General features: G+C 70.3%; 1 protein-coding gene across 5 annotated transcripts in view; it reads left to right on the top strand.

The window, feature by feature from the left end:
* tnip1 (TNFAIP3 interacting protein 1) overlaps nucleotides 1-16,019 on the top strand; it is a 146,053-nt gene that overhangs the window by 95,405 nt on the left and 34,629 nt on the right. For all 5 annotated transcript variants that reach the window (XM_087995110.1, XM_087995107.1, XM_087995111.1 and 2 more), the window contains exon 9: nucleotides 2,752-2,847. In XM_087995110.1, coding sequence (XP_087851236.1) covers nucleotides 2,752-2,847 — 96 coding nt within the window. The remainder of the gene's footprint in view (nucleotides 1-2,751; nucleotides 2,848-16,019) is intronic.

Consider the following 16,019-nt stretch of genomic DNA (forward strand, 5'->3'; position numbering starts at 1 on the left):
ATCAGTTGTGAGTTGGAGGTGCCGGTGATAGACTGGGATGGACAAAGTTAACACCAGGTTATAGTCCAAGAGGGTTATTTGGAAGCACTAGCTGCTCCTTCAGGTATTTGTGGAAGATGAAGAGGCAGTGTCTCAAAAGCTAGCGATTCCAAATGAACCTGTTGGGCTATAACCTGGTGTTGTGTGATTGTTAATGATAAAAGTTGGTGAGAGTCCTTACAGACATGCGGAGCTTCCTGAGGAAGGAGAGGCATTGCTGTGCCACCTTGGCCTTGCATCAATATGGTATGGGTGGGTCAATGCAGGGTAATGGTACACTCTGGTTTCACTCCAATGGTTGTGAAATCTGAAGATGGACTCTTACATTCGGGGCAATGGCACTGAGACTTGACTTGCCCACTGAGTTTTGTTCCACCTTGTGTCCTACAGCACCTTCACTGGGAGTCACTAATATCAGGTGTGTATTCTCCAATCGGAGTATGATTGTAGTGACAGTTATTGGACGTGTTTATCTCAAGAAATCCACATCACACACTCTGTAAGACAAATATCTCCACGTGAGAAACTTAAAGTTAGACTGTTCTGGGATGAATGTTATGAAGTGGTTGTCCCATTGGAGAATATATCCAAATTGGGAGGCCATTCTGCCCATCTGGATTCTACATCTTCTGATCTAAGATCATTTCTTGCTGCCATGTGTGTTCTGTCTCATCCCAGCAAAGTTGCTCCACAGACGTTTCCTTTTGGGAAAATCCCAGACACCTGAAGATTTAGTTTCTCACTTTGATCATATAACCTTGTCTCCCCAATGACTGTAAGATTCATTAATCGACCTCCCGTTGTACGTTTATTTATTTTGTTCCGATTTAATTCCTGTAGGGATCCAATAATTTTGCATTGGATTTTCCCACTTTTGCCCCTATTTACTGCTGTTTGTCTAGTCTGTCCTTCCCCCTCCAACTCTGGGTACCATAGAATCTCTACAGTGCGGATGAAAGCCATTTGGCCCAGTGAGTCCACAGAACATCCCACCCAGTCCCATTCCCCTACCCTATTCCTGTAACCCTGCATTTCCCACGGCTAATCCATCCACCTTTCACATCGCTGGACCCTACGGGACACCTTAGCATGGCCAATCCACCTGACCTGCACATCTTTGGACTGTGTGAGGAAACCGGAGCACCCGGAGGAGACCCACACAGACACGGGGAGAATGTGCAAAAAAATCATTACCTAAAGCAGTTCTTGTGCAATGCTGGTGTCTCTCTTTGCCTTGTAAGCCTTTGTAAATGTTTCTGCTCTCCCGCACCCCACCTCTCAACCTCGGTTTGGTTTATTGCCCTCTCCACATCTCCACTTATTGTCTGTTCAGGACACTGGTCCTCACACTGTTCAAGCTCAATACTATCACAACAGGTCACTTCTGGAGCTGGTGTCACATGAACTATAACCCATTGCATTCCACCCTCAGCAAACTTACAGTCATTGCTTTAACTCTTTAACTATATTTAACTTGTGTCAGTTTGCCTGGCTCGGGGAGTCAGTTAGAAAGTATTCCTTTAGAAGTTCTGCTTTTTAATTCTGCTCCCAGTGTTCCAATAATTCTGCTCCCAGTGTTCCAATTAGTTTGGCAGACCCTCCTGCTGATGGTGTTGGTGCCAATGTAGAAAAGGACAATGGGGTCTCTCTCCTCCCACTCCGTTCAGTCCCTCCAGCCTGCTCCATCATCCAAGCTCTGTGTTTCTCCATCCCAGATACTCCTGAGAGCCCTCAATTTTCTTCCTCCGTGACCTTGCTTCGTGCCTCCTGAGGGAGCTAGTTCCAAAATTGCTGAACCCTCAGAAAAAGCAGTTCCCCGCATCTCCGTCCTGAAAGAGCGAGCCCAAAGTTAGAGACAGTGTCCTCTAGTCCTGGCCTGACCCACAAGAGGAAATGCCCTTTCTAAGCCCACCTTGTTCAGACCGCTCACACACTTCAATCAAAACACCCCTCAACACTTCTAAACTCCCATGAAATGGAGTCCAGCCTATCCAAGCTTTCCCTGATGTGACAACTTGCCCATTCTAGACAGGGTGGCTCAGTGGTTAGCACTGCTGCCTCACAGCGCCAGGGACCTGGGTTCGATTCCGGCCTCGGGCGACTGTCTGTGTGGGGTTTGCACATTCTCCCTGTGTCTGCGTGGGTTTCCTCCGAGTGCTCCGGTTTCCTCCCACTGTCCAAAGATGTGCAGCTCAGGTGAATTGGCCATGCTAAATTGCCCATAGTGTTAGGTGCATTACTCACTACTCTCCAATCCATTGGAACCTTCCCACAATCTAGGGGAATCTGAAAGACTGGTGTAGTTCCGGAATTCTCAATTTTACCTTCAGTTCAAGGAGATGTTTGTGAAATCCAGTCTGGGAGTTTTAAACATTTTGATGGGGGACAGTGTAGAGGGAGCTTTACTCTGCATCTAACCCTGTGCTGTCCCTATCCTGGGAGTGTTTGATGGGGATAGTGTAGTGGAGCCTTTACTCTATATCTAATTCTGTGCTATCCCTCTTCTGGGAGTGTTTGATGGAGACAGTGTAGGGGAAACGATTAATTTTTAATCACGTAGAGGAAACATTACTATAATAAATTTTAAAAACTGCGGATGCTGGTGAATTGCTGCGTGAGTATTGTTGGATGTTCCCCTGAACAGGGAACTCTGAGCTGGGTCGTTGGGTGTGTTGTGGGTTTATAAATTATTGATGTTTCCCCATTTTGCAGAATGCAAAAACAACAGACCAACAAGACCCTGTTGACAAAAACATGATGGAAATCCTGGAAAAGAAAGTTGCAGCTCTGGAGGTGCAGAGGAAAGAGGTAAAGTGTGTGTGAATTCTCCCTCTTACCCCCTCATGCCCATCCCTCGCCTCCTCTCTGCCCCTCTCTCTCCTCTCAATCTCACATTGTACTGCTCCCCTTCTCTTTCATGACCCCATCCCTCTCTCTGTTTCTCCCACACCCACAATCCCTCAGTCTCATGTGCTTTTTTGCTCTCTGTCGCGCGCTCTCTGTCGCGCGCTCTCTGTCGCGCGCTCTCTGTCGCGCGCTCTCTGTCGCGCGCTCTCTGTCGCGCGCTCTCTGTCGCGCGCTCTCTGTCGCGCGCTCTCTGTCGCGCGCTCTCTGTCGCGCGCTCTCTGTCGCGCGCTCTCTGTCTCGCGCTCTCTGTCTCGCCCGCGCTCTCGCCCGCGCTCTCTCTCCCTCGCTCTCACCCGCGCTCTCGCCCGCGCTCTCTCGCCCTCGCCCTCTCGCCCTCGCTCTCGCCCTCGCTCTCGCCCTCGCTCTCGCCCTCGCCCTCGCCCGCGCGCTCTCGCCCTCGCCCGCGCGCTCTCGCCCGCGCGCTCTCGCCCGCGCTCTCTCGCCCGCGCTCTCTCGTGCGCGCCTCTCTCTCGCCCTCGCGCGCGCGCTCTCGCCCGCGCTCTCTCGCCCGCGCTCTCTCGCCCGCGCTCTCTCGCCCGCGCTCTCTCGCCCGCGCTCTCTCGCCCTCGCGCGCGCTCTCTCTCGCCCTCGCGCGCGCTCTCTCTCGCCCTCGCGCGCGCCTCTCTCTCGCCCTCGCGCGCGCCTCTCTCTCGCCCCTCTCCCTCGCCCTCGCGCGCGCCTCTCTCTCGCCCTCGCGCGCGCCTCTCTCTCGCCCTCGCGCGCGCCTCTCTCTCGCCCTCGCGCGCGCCTCTCTCTCGTCCGCGCTCTCTCGTCCGCGCTCTCTCGCCCGCGCTCTCTCGCCCGCGCTCTCTCGCCCGCGCTCTCTCGCCCGCGCTCTCTCGCCCTCGCCCGCGCTCTCTCTCGCCCTCGCGCGCGCTCTCTCGCCCGCGCTCTCTCGCCCGCGCTCTCTCGCCCGCGCTCTCGCGCCCGCTCTCTCTCGCCCTCGCGCCCGCTCTCTCTCGCCCTCGCGCGCGCTCTCTCTCGCCCTCGCGCGCGCTCTCTCTCGCCCTCGCGCGCGCTCTCTCTCGCCCTCGCGCGCGCTCTCTCTCGCCCGCACTCTCTCGCCCTCGGTCTCTCGCCCGCGCTCTCTCGCCCGCGCTCTCTCGCCCTTGCGCGCGTTCTCTCTCGCCCTTGCGCGCGTTCTCTCTCGCCCTTGCGCGCGTTCTCTCTCGCCCTCGCGCGCGTTCTCTCTCGCCCTCGCGCGCGCTCTCTCTCGCCCTCGCGCGCGCTCTCTCTCGCCCTCGCGCGCGCTCTCTCTCGCCCTCGCGCGCGCTCTCTCGCCCGCACTCTCTCGCCCTCGCTCTCGCACGCTCTCTCTCGCCCTCGCGCCCGCTCTCTCTCGCCCTCGCGCGCGCTCTCTCTCGCCCTCGCGCGCGTTCTCTCTCGCCCTCGCCCGCGTTCTCTCTCGCCCTCGCCCCCGTTCTCTCTCGCCCTCGCGCCCGCTCTCTCTCGCCCTCGCGCGCGCTCTCTCTCGCCCTCGCGCGCGCTCTCTCTCGCCCTCGCGCGCGCTCTCTCTCGCCCTCGCGCGCGCCTCTCTCTCGCCCTCGCGCGCGCCTCTCTCTCGCCCTCGCGCGCGCCTCTCTCTCGCCCTCGCCCGCGCTCTCTCGCCCGCGCTCTCTCGCCCTCGCTCTCTCTCGCCCTCGCGCCCGCTCTCTCTCACCCTCGCGCCCGCTCTCTCTCACCCTCGCGCCCGCTCTCTCTCGCCCTCGCGCGCGCTCTCTCTCGCCCTCGCGCGCGCTCTCTCTCGCCCTCGCGCGCGCCTCTCTCTCGCCCTCGCGCGCGCCTCTCTCTCGCCCTCGCGCGCGCCTCTCTCTCGCCCTCGCGCGCGCCTCTCTCTCGCCCTCGCCCGCGCTCTCTCGCCCGCGCTCTCTCGCCCGCGCTCTCTCGCCCGCGCTCTCTCGCCCGCGCTCTCTCGCCCGCGCTCTCTCGCCCGCGCTCTCTCGCCCTCGCTCTCTCGCCCGCGCTCTCTCGCCCTCGCTCTCTCTCGCCCTCGCCCGCTCTCTCACGCCCTCGCGCGCGCTCTCTCTCGCTCTCGCCCGCGCTCTCTCGCCCTCGCTCTCGCCCGCGCTCTCTCGCCCTCGCTCTCGCCCGCGCTCTCTCGCCCTCGCTCTCGCTCTCGCCCGCGCTCTCACCCGCGCTCTCGCCCTCGCCCGCGCTCTCTCGCCCGCGCTCTCTCGCCCGCGCTCTCTCGCCCGCGCTCTCTCGCCCGCGCTCTCTCGCCCGCGCTCTCTCGCCCTCGCGCCCGCTCTCTCTCGCCCTCGCGCGCGCTCTCTCTCGCCCTCGCGCGCGCTCTCTCTCGCCCTCGCGCGCGCTCTCTCTCGCCCTCGCGCGCGCTCTCTCTCGCCCTCGCGCGCGCGCGCTCTCGCCCTCTCGCCCGCGCCCTCTCGCCCGCGCCCTCTCGCCCTCTCGCCCGCGCCCTCTCGCCCGCGCTCTCTCGCCCTCGCCCGCTCTCTCTCGCCCTCGCCCGCTCTCTCTCGCCCTCGCCCGCGCTCTCTCGCCCTCGCCCGCGCCTCTCTCTCGCCCTCGCCCGCGCCTCTCTCTCGCCCTCGCCCGCGCCTCTCTCTCGCCCTCGCCCGCGCCTCTCTCTCGCCCTCGCGCGCGCTCTCTCTCGCCCTCGCCCGCGCGCTCTCGCCCGCGCTCTCTCGCCCTCGCTCTCGCACGCTCTCTCTCGCCCTCGCGCGCGCCTCTCTCTCGCCCTCGCGCGCGCCTCTCTCGTCCGCGCTCTCTCGTCCGCGCTCTCTCGTCCGCGCTCTCTCGTCCGCGCTCTCTCGTCCGCGCTCTCTCGTCCGCGCTCTCTCGTCCGCGCTCTCTCGTCCGCGCTCTCTCGCCCTCGCGCGCGCCTCTCTCTCGCCCTCGCGCGCGCTCTCTCTCGCCCTCGCGCGCGCTCTCTCTCGCCCTCGCGCGCGCTCTCTCTCGCCCTCGCGCGCGCTCTCTCTCGCCCTCGCGCGCGTTCTCTCTCGCCCTCGCGCGCGTTCTCTCTCGCCCTCGCGCGCGTTCTCTCTCGCCCTCGCGCGCGTTCTCTCTCGCCCTCGCGCGCGTTCTCTCTCGCCCTCGCGCGCGTTCTCTCGCCCTCGCGCGCGCGTTCTCTCGCCCTCGCGCGCGCGTTCTCTCGCCCTCGCGCGCGCGTTCTCTCGCCCTCGCGCGCGCGCTCTCTCTCGCCCTCGCGCGCTCTCTCTCGCCCTCGCGCGCTCTCTCTCGCCCTCGCGCGCTCTCTCTCGCCCTCGCGCCCTCTCTCTCGCCCTCGCGCGCTCTCTCTCGCCCTCGCGCGCTCTCTCTCGCCCTCGCGCGCTCTCTATCGCCCTCGCGCCCTCTCTCTCGCCCTCGCGCCCTCTCTCTCGCCCTCGCGCCCTCTCTCTCGCCCTCGCGCCCTCTCTCTCGCCCGCGCGCCCTCTCTCTCGCCCGCGCGCCCTCTCTCTCGCCCGCGCGCCCTCTCTCTCGCCCGCGCGCGCCCTCGCTCGCCCTCGCTCGCCCTCGCTCGCCCTCCCTCGCCCTCCCTCGCCCTCCCTCGCCCTCCCTCGCCCTCCCTCGCCCTCTCGCGCCCTCTCGCGCCCTCTCGCGCGCCCTCGCGCGCCCTCTCTCGCCCTCGCGCGCCCTCTCTCGCCCTCGCGCGCCCTCTCTCGCCCTCGCGCGCTCTCTCTCGCCCTCGCGCGCTCTCTCTCGCCCTCGCGCGCTCTCTCTCGCCCTCGCGCGCTCTCTCTCGCCCTCGCGCGCTCTCTCTCGCCCTCGCGCGCTCTCTCTCGCCCTCGCCCTCGCGCGCTCTCTCTCGCCCTCGCCCTCGCGCGCTCTCTCTCGCCCTCGCCCTCGCGCGCTCTCTCTCGCCCTCGCCCTCGCGCGCTCTCTCTCGCCCTCGCCCTCGCGCGCTCTCTCTCGCCCTCGCGCGCTCTCTCTCGCCCTCGCCCTCGCGCGCTCTCTCTCGCCCTCGCCCTCGCGCGCTCTCTCTCGCCCTCGCCCTCGCGCGCTCTCTCTCGCCCTCGCCCTCGCCCTCGCGCGCTCTCTCTCTCTCGCCCTCGCCCTCGCGCGCTCTCTCTCTCTCGCCCTCGCCCTCGCGCGCTCTCTCTCTCTCGCCCTCGCCCTCGCGCGCTCTCTCTCTCTCGCCCTCGCCCTCGCGCGCTCTCTCTCTCTCGCCCTCGCCCTCGCCCTCGCGCTCTCTCTCTCTCGCCCTCGCCCTCGCGCTCTCTCTCTCTCGCCCTCGCCCTCGCGCGCTCTCTCTCGCCCTCTCTCTCGCCCTCGCGCGCTCTCTCTCGCCCTCGCCCTCGCGCGCGCTCTCTCGCCCTCGCCCTCGCGCGCTCTCTCTCGCCCTCGCCCTCGCGCGCTCTCTCTCGCCCTCGCGCGCTCTCTCTCGCCCTCGCGCGCTCTCTCTCGCCCTCGCGCGCTCTCTCTCGCCCTCGCCCTCGCGCGCTCTCTCTCGCCCTCGCGCGCTCTCTCTCGCCCTCGCGCGCTCTCTCTCGCCCTCGCGCCCTCTCGCCCTCGCGCCCTCTCTCTCGCCCTCGGCGCCCTCTCTCTCGCCCTCCGCGCCCTCTCTCTCGCCCTCGCGCCCTCTCTCTCCCTCCCCCTCTCTCGCCCTCGCGCCCTCTCTCTCGCCCTCGCGCCCTCTCTCTCGCCTCTCTCGCCCTCTCTCTCGCCCTCTCGCCCTCTCTCTCGCCCTCGCGCCCTCTCTCTCCCTCTCGCGCCCTCTCTCTCGCCCTCGCGCCTCTCTCTCGCCCTCGCGCCTCTCTCCGCCCTCTCTCTCGCCCTCTCTCGCCCTCGCTCGCCCTCGCGCTCCTCTCTCGCCCTCGCGCGCCCTCTCTCTCTCGCCCTCGCCTCGCGCGCCCTCTCTCTCGCCCTCGCCCTCGCGCGCTCTCTCTCTCGCCTCGCCCTCTCGCGCGCTCTCTCTCTCTCGCCCTCCGCCCTCGCGCGCTCTCTCCTCTCGCCCTCGCCCTCGCGCGCTCTCTCTCTCTCGCCCTCGCCCTCGCGCGCTCTCTCTCTCTCGCCCTCGCCCTCGCGCGCTCTCTCTCTCTCGCCCTCGCCCTCGCGCGCTCTCTCTCTCTCGCCCTCGCCCTCGCGCGCTCTCTCTCTCTCGCCCTCGCCCTCGCGCGCTCTCTCTCTCTCGCCCTCGCCCTCGCGCGCTCTCTCTCTCTCGCCCTCGCCCTCGCGCGCTCTCTCTCTCTCGCCCTCGCCCTCGCGCGCTCTCTCTCTCTCGCCTCGCCCTCGCGCGCTCTCTCTCTCTCGCCCTCGCCCTCGCGCGCTCTCTCTCGCCCTCGCCCTCGCTCGCCCTCGCCCTCGCGCGCTCTCTCTCTCTCGCCCTCGCCCTCGCGCGCTCTCTCTCTCTCGCCTCGCCCTCCGCGCCTCTCTCTCTCTCTCTCGCCCTCGCCCTCGCGCGCTCTCTCTCTCTCGCCCTCGCCCTCGCGCGCTCTCTTCTCTCTCGCCCTCGCCCTCGCGCGCTCTCTCTCTCTCGCCCTCGCCCTCGCGCGCTCTCTCTCTCTCGCCCTCGCCCTCGGCGCTCTCTCTCTCTCCGCCCTCGCCCTCGCGCGCTCTCTCTCTCTCGCCCTCGCCCTCGCGCGCTCTCTCTCTCTCGCCCTCGCCCTCGCGCGCTCTCTCTCTCGCCCTCGCCCTCGCGCGCTCTCTCTCTCTCTCGCCTCGCCCCTCTCCTCGCCCTCGCGCGCTCTCTCTCGCCCTCGCCCTCGCGCGCGCTCTCTCCGCCCTCGCCCTCGCGCGCTCTCTCTCGCCCTCGCCCTCGCGCGCTCTCTCTCGCCCTCGCCCTCGCGCGCTCTCTCTCGCCCTCGCGCGCTCTCTCTCGCCCTCGCGCGCTCTCTCTCGCCCTCGCGCCCTCTCTCTCGCCCTCGCGCGCTCTCTCTCGCCCTCGCGCCCTCTCTCTCGCCCTCGCGCCCTCTCTCTCGCCCTCGCGCCCTCTCTCTCGCCCTCGCGCCCTCTCTCTCGCCCTCTCTCGCCCTCTCTCGCCCTCTCTCGCCCTCTCTCGCCCTCTCTCGCCCTCTCTCGCCCTCTCTCGCCCTCTCTCGCCCTCTCTCGCCCTCTCGCGCCCTCTCTCGCCCTCTCGCGCCCTCTCTCGCCCTCTCGCGCCCTCTCGCGCCCTCTCGCGCCCTCTCGCGCCCTCGCGCGCCCTCGCGCGCCCTCTCGCGATCTCTCTCGCCCTCGCGCGATCTCTCTCGCCCCTCGCGCGATCTCTCTCGCCTCGCGCGCTCTCTCTCGCCCTCGCGCGCTCTCTCTCGCCCTCGCGCGCTCTCTCTCGCCCTCGCCCTCGCGCGCTCTCTCTCGCCCTCGCCCTCGCGCGCTCTCTCTCGCCTCGCCCTCGCGCGCTCTCTCTCGCCCTCGCCCTCGCGCGCTCTCTCTCGCCCTCGCCCTCGCGCGCTCTCTCTCGCCCTCGCCCTCGCGCGCTCTCTCTCGCCCTCGCCCTCGCGCGCTCTCTCTCGCCTCGCCCTCGCGCGCTCTCTCTCGCCCTCGCGCGCTCTCTCTCGCCCTCGCGCGCTCTCTCTCGCCCTCGCGCGCTCTCTCTCGCCCTCGCGCGCTCTCTCTCGCCCTCGCGCGCTCTCTCTCGCCCTCGCGCGCTCTCTCTCGCCCTCGCGCGCTCTCTCTCGCCCTCGCGCGCTCTCTCTCGCCCTCGCGCGCTCTCTCTCGCCCTCGCCCTCGCGCGCTCTCTCTCGCCCTCGCCCTCGCGCGCTCTCTCTCTCTCGCCTCGCCCTCGCGCGCTCTCTCTCTCTCGCCCTCGCCCTCGCGCGCTCTCTCTCTCTCGCCCTCGCCCTCGCGCGCTCTCTCTCTCTCGCCCTCGCCCTCGCGCGCTCTCTCTCTCTCGCCCTCGCCCTCGCGCGCTCTCTCTCTCTCGCCTCGCCCTCGCGCGCTCACCCACGTGCGTGCTCGCGCGTTCTCTCTCGCCCTCACGCGCTCTCCCTCGCCCTCGCGCGCTCTCCCTCGCCCTCGCGCTCTCTCCCTCGCCCTCGCGCTCTCTCCTCGCCCTCGCGCTCTCTCCCTCGCCCTCGCGCTCTCACTCTCGCCCTCGCGCTCTCTCTCTCGCCCTCGCACGCGCGCGCTCTCTCTCGCCCTCGCGCGCTCTCTCTCGCTCTCGCCCTCGCCCTCGCGCGCTCTCTCTCGCCCTCGCGCGCTCTCCCTCGCCCTCGCGCGCTCTCCCTCGCCCTCGCGCTCTCTCCCTCGCCCTCGCGCTCTCTCCCTCGCCCTCGCGCTCTCTCCCTCGCCCTCGCGCTCTCACTCTCGCCCTCGCGCTCTCTCTCTCGCCCTCGCACGCGCGCGCTCTCTCTCGCCCTCGCGCGCTCTCTCTCGCCCTCGCCCTCGCGCGTTCTCCCTCGCCCTCGCGCGCTTTCCCTCGCCCTCGCGCTCTCTCCCTCGCCCTCGCGCTCTCTCCCTCGCCCTCGCGCTCTCTCCCTCGCCCTCGCGCTCTCTCCCTCGCCCTCGCGCTCTCTCCCTCGCCCTCGCGCTGTCTCCCTCGCCCTCGCGCTGTCTCCCTCGCCCTCGCGCTGTCTCCCTCGCCCTCGCGCTGTCTCCCTCGCCCTCGCGCTGTCTCCCTCGCCCTCGCGCTGTCTCCCTCGCCCTCGCGCTCTCTCCCTCGCCCTCGCGCTCTCTCCCTCGCCCTCGCGCTCTCTCCCTCGCCCTCGCGCTCTCTCCCTCGCCCTCGCGCTCTCTCCCTCGCCCTCGCGCTCTCTCCCTCGCTCTCGCGCTCTCTCTCTCGCCCTCGCCTCTCTCTCTCACCCTCGCACGCGCGCGCTCTCTATCTCCCTCTACCTCCCGCGCGCGCTCTCTCCCTCCCTCCCGCGCGCGCTCTCTCCCTCCCTCCCGCGCGCGCTCTCTCCCTCCCTCCCGCGCGCGCTCTCTCCCTCCCTCCCGCGCGCGCTCTCTCCCTCCTCCCGCGCGCGCTCTCTCCCTCCCTCCCGCGCGCGCTCTCTCCCTCCCTCCCGCGCGCGCACTCCCTCCCTCCCGCGCGCGCTCTCTCCCTCTCTCTCTCTCTCATGCGCGCTCTCTCCCTCTCTCTCTCATGCGCGCTCTCTCCCTCTCTCCCTCATGCGCGCGCTCTCTCTCTCTCCCTCGCGCGCGCTCTCTCTCTCTCCCTCGCGCGCGCTCTCTCTCTCTCCCTCGCGCGCGCTCTCTCTCTCTCCCTCGCGCGCGCTTGCTCTCTCTCCCTCGCGCGCGCTCTCTCTCTCCCTCGCGCGCGCTCTCTCTCTCCCTCGCGCGCGCTCTCTCTCTCCCTCGCGCGCGCTCTCTCTCTCCCTCGCGCGCGCTCTCTCTCTCCCTCGCGCGCGCTCTCTCTCTCCCTCGCGCGCTCTCTCTCTCTCCCTCGCGCGCGCTCTCTCTCTCCCTCGCGCGCGCTCTCTCTCTCCCTCGCACGTGCTCTCTCTCCCTCGCGGGCGCTCTCTCTCCCTCGCGGGCGCTCTCTCTCCCTCGCGGGCGCTCTCTCTCTCCCTCGCACGTGTGCTTTCTCTCTCCCTCGCACGTGTGCTTTCTCTCTCCCTCGCACGTGTGCTTTCTCTACCTCGCGCGCCGCGCGCTCTCGCTCTCTCTCTCGCCCTCTCGCGCGCGCTCTCTCTCTCGCCCTCTCGCGCGCGCTCTCTCTCTCGCCCTCTCGCGCGCGCTCTCTCTCTCGCCCTCTCGCGCGCGCTCTCTCTCAGTCGCCCTCTCGCGCGCGCGCTCTCTCAGTCGCCCTCTCGCGCGCTCGCTCTCTCAGTCGCCCTCTCGCGCGCGCGCTCTCTCAGTCGCCCTCTCGCGCGCGCGCTCTCTCAGTCGCCCTCTCGCGCGCGCGCTCTCTCAGTCGCCCTCTCGCGCGCGCGCTCTCTCAGTCGCCCTCTCGCGCGCGCGCTCTCTCTCTCGCCCTCTCGCGCGCGCTCTCTCTCAGTCGCCCTCTCGCGCGCACGCTCTCTCAGTCGCCCTCTCGCGCGCGCGCGCGCTCTCTCAGTCGCCCTCTCGCGCGCGCGCTCTCTCAGTCGCCCTCTCGCGCGCGCGCTCTCTCAGTCGCCCTCTCGCGCGCTCGCTCTCTCAGTCGCCCTCTCGCGCGCGCGCTCTCTCAGTCGCCCTCTCGCGCGCGCGCTCTCTCAGTCGCCCTCTCGCGCGCGCGCTCTCTCAGTCGCCCTCTCGCGCGCGCGCTCTCTCAGTCGCCCTCTCGCGCGCGCGCTCTCCAAGTCGCCCTCTCGCGCGCGCGCTCTCCAAGTCGCCCTCTCGCGCGCGCGCTCTCCAAGTCGCCCTCTCGCGCGCGCGCTCTCCAAGTCGCCCTCTCGCGCGCGCGCTCTCCAAGTCGCCCTCTCGCGCGCGCGCTCTCTCTGTCGCCCTCTCGCGCGCGGCCCTCTCGCGCGGCGCGCTCTCTCTGTCGCCCTCTCGCGCGCGCGCTCTCTCTGTCGCCCTCTCGCGCGCGCGCTCTCTCTGTCGCCCTCTCGCGCGCGCGCTCTCTCTGTCGCCCTCTCGCGCGCGCGCTCTCTCTGTCGCCCTCTCGCGCGCAGCGCTCTCTCTGTCGCCCTCTCGCGCGCGCGCTCTCTCTGTCGCCCTCTCGCGCGCGCGCTCTCTCTGTCGCCCTCTCGCGCGCGCGCTCTCTCTGTCGCCCTCTCGCGCGCGCGCTCTCTCTGTCGCCCTCTCGCGCGCGCGCTCTTTCTCGCCCTCGCGCGCTCTCTCTCGCCCACGCCCTCGCCCTCGCGCGCTCTCTCTCGCCCACGCCCTCGCCCTCGCGCGCTCTCTCTCGCCCACGCCCTCGCCCTCGCGCGCTCTCTCTCGCCCACGCCCTCGCCCTCGCGCGCTCTCTCTCGCCCACGCCCTCGCCCTCGCGCGCTCTCTCTCGCCCACGCCCTCGCCCTCGCGCGCTCTCTCTCGCCCACGCCCTCGCCCTCGCGCGCTCTCTCTCGCCCACGCCCTCGCCCTCGCGCGCTCTCTCTCGCCCACGCCCTCGCCCTCGCGCGCTCTCTCTCGCCCACGCCCTCGCCCTCGCGCGCTCTCTCTCGCCCTCGCGCGCTCTCTCTCGCCCTCGCCCTCGCGCGCTCTCTCTCGCCCTCGCCCTCGCGCGCTCTCTCTCGCCCTCGCCCTCGCGCGCTCTCTCTCGCCCTCGCCCTCGCGCGCTCTCTCTCGCCCTCGCCCTCGCGCGCTCTCTCTCGCCCTCGCCCTCGCGCGCTCTCTCTCGCCCTCGCGCGCTCTCTCTCGCCCTCGCGCGCTCTCTCTCGCCCTCGCGCGCTCTCTCTCGCCCTCGCGCGCTCTCTCTCGCCCTCGCGCGCTCTCTCTCGCCCTCGCCCTCGCGCGCTCTCTCTCGCCCTCGCCCTCGCGCGCTCTCTCTCGCCCTCGCCCTCGCGCGCTCTCTCTCGCCCTCGCCCTCGCGCGCTCTCTCTCGCACGCGCGCGCTCTCTCTCGCCCTCGCACGCGCGCGCTCTCTCTCGCCCTCGCACGCGCGCGCTCTCTCTCGCCCTCGCACGCGCGCGCTCTCTCTCGCCCTCGCACGCGCGCGCTCTCTCTCGCCCTCGCACGCGCGCGCGCTCTCTCTCGCCCTCGCACGCGCGCGCGCTCTCTCTCGCCCTCGCACGCGCGCGCGCTCTCTCTCGCCCTCGCACGCGCGCGTTCTCTATCTCCCTCTACCTCACGCATGCATGCTCTCTCCCTCCCTCCCGCGCGCTCTCTCCCTCCCTCCCGCGCGCGCTCTCCCCCTCCCTCCCGCGCGCGCTCTCCCCCCTCCCTCCCGCGCGCGCTCTCCCCCTCCCTCCCGCGCGCGCTCTCCCCCTCCCTCCCGCGCGCGCTCTCCCCCTCCCTCCCGCGAGCGCTCTCCCCCTCCCTCCCGCGCGCGCTCTCCCCCTCCCTCCCGCGCGCGCTCTCCCCCTCCCTCCCGCGCGCGCTCTCCCCCTCCCTCCCGCGCGCGCTCTCCCCCTCCCTACCGCGCGCGCTCTCCCCCTCCCTCCCGCGCGCGCTCTCCCCCTCCCTCCCGCGCGCGCTCTCCCCCTCCCTCCCGCGCGCGCTCTCTCCCTCCCTCCCGCGCGCGCTCTCTCCCTCCCTCCCCCGCACGCGCTCTCTCCCTCCCTCCCTCGCGCGCTGTCTCTCTCCCTCGCGCGCGCTCTCTCTCTCTCCCTCGCGCGCTCTCTGTCGCCCTCTCGCGCAGCGCGCTCTCCAAGTCGCCCTCTCGCGCGCGCTCTCCAAGTCGCCCTCTCGCGCGCGCGCTCTCCAAGTCGCCCTCTCGCGCGCGCGCTCTCCAAGTCGCCCTCTCGCGCGCGCGCTCTCCAAGTCGCCCTCTCGCGCGCGCGCTCTCCCTGTCGCCCCTCTCGCGCGCGCGCTCTCCCTGTCGCCCTCTCGCGCGCGCGCTCTCCCTGTCGCCCTCTCGCGCGCGCGCTCTCCCTGTCGCCCTCTCGCGCGCGCGCTCTCCCTGTCGCCCTCTCGCGCGCGCGCTCTCCCTGTCGCCCTCTCGCGCGCGCGCTCTCCCTGTCGCCCTCTCGCGCGCGCGCTCTCCCTGTCGCCCTCTCGCGCGCGCGCTCTCCCTGTCGCCCTCTCGCGCGCGCGCTCTCTCTGTCGCCCTCGCGCGCTCTCTCTGTCGCCCTCGCGCGCTCTCTCTCGCCCACGCCCTCGCCCTCGCGCGCTCTCTCTCGCCCACGCCCTCGCCCTCGCGCGCTCTCTCTCGCCCACGCCCTCGCCCTCGCGCGCTCTCTCTCGCCCACGCCCTCGCCCTCGCGCGCTCTCTCTCGCCCACGCCCTCGCCCTCGCGCGCTCTCTCTCGCCCACGCCCTCGCCCTCGCGCGCTCTCTCTCGCCCACGCCCTCGCCCTCGCGCGCTCTCTCTCGCCCACGCCCTCGCCCTCGCGCGCTCTCTCTCGCCCACGCCCTCGCCCTCGCGCGCTCTCTCTCGCCCACGCCCTCGCCCTCGCGCGCTCTCTCTCGCCCTCGCCCTCGCGCGCTCTCTCTCGCCCTCGCCCTCGCGCGCTCTCTCTCGCCCTCGCCCTCGCGCGCTCTCTCTCGCCCTCGCCCTCGCGCGCTCTCTCTCGCCCTCGCGCGCTCTCTCTCGCCCTCGCGCGCTCTCTCTCGCCCTCGCCCTCGCGCGCTCTCTCTCGCCCTCGCCCTCGCGCGCTCTCTCTCGCCCTCGCCCTCGCGCGCTCTCTCTCGCCCTCGCCCTCGCGCGCTCTCTCTCGCCCTCGCCCTCGCGCGCTCTCTCTCGCCCTCGCCCTCGCGCGCTCTCTCTCGCCCTCGCGCGCCCTCGCCCTCGCCCTCGCGCGCTCTCTCTCGCCCTCGCCCCTCGCCCTCGCGCGCCTCTCTCTCGCCCTCGCCCTCGCCCTCGCGCGCTCTCTCTCGCCCTCGCCCTCGCCCTCGCGCGCTCTCTCTCGCCCTCGCCCTCGCCCTCGCGCGCTCTCTCTCGCCCTCGCACGCGCGCGCTCTCTCTCGCCCTCGCCCTCCGCGCGCTCTCTCGCCCTCGCACGCGCGCGCTCTCTCTCGCCCTCGCACGCGCGCGCTCTCTCTCGCCCTCGCACGCGCGCGCGCTCTCTCTCGCCCTCGCCCTCGCCCTCGCGCGCGCGCGCTCTCTCTCGCCCTCAGCACGCTGCGCGCTCTCTCTCGCCCTCGCCCTCGCGCGCTCTCTCTCGCCCTCGCCCTCGCCCTCGCGCGCTCTCTCTCGCCCTCGCACGCGCGCGCTCTCTCTCGCCCTCGCCCTCGCGCGCTCTCTCTCGCCCTCGCACGCGCGCGCTCTCTCTCGCCCTCGCACGCGCGCGCTCTCTCTCGCCCTCGCACGCGCGCGCGCTCTCTCTCGCCCTCGCCCTCGCCCTCGCGCGCGCGCGCGCTCTCTCTCGCCCTCGCACGCGCGCGCGCTCTCTCTCGCCCTCGCCCTCGCGCGCTCTCTCTCGCCCTCGCACGCGCGCGCTCTCTCTCGCCCTCGCACCGCGCGCGCTCTCTCTCGCCCTCGCACGCGCGCGCGCTCTCTCTCGCCCTCGCACGCGCGCGTTCTCTATCTCCCTCTACCTCACGCATGCATGCTCTCTCCCTCCCTCCCGCGCGCTCTCTCCCTCCCTCCCGCGCGCGCTCTCCCCCTCCCTCCCGCGCGCGCTCTCCCCCTCCCTCCCGCGCGCGCTCTCCCCCCCTCCCTCCCGCGCGCGCTCTCCCCCTCCCTCCCGCGAGCGCTCTCCCCCTCCCTCCCGC

This window comes from Chiloscyllium plagiosum, unplaced genomic scaffold (genome assembly GCF_037043375.1).
Source record: "Chiloscyllium plagiosum isolate Xiang-an unplaced genomic scaffold, Cpla_swu_hap1 HiC_scaffold_16, whole genome shotgun sequence".
Classification (NCBI taxonomy): Eukaryota; Metazoa; Chordata; class Chondrichthyes; order Orectolobiformes; family Hemiscylliidae; genus Chiloscyllium; species Chiloscyllium plagiosum.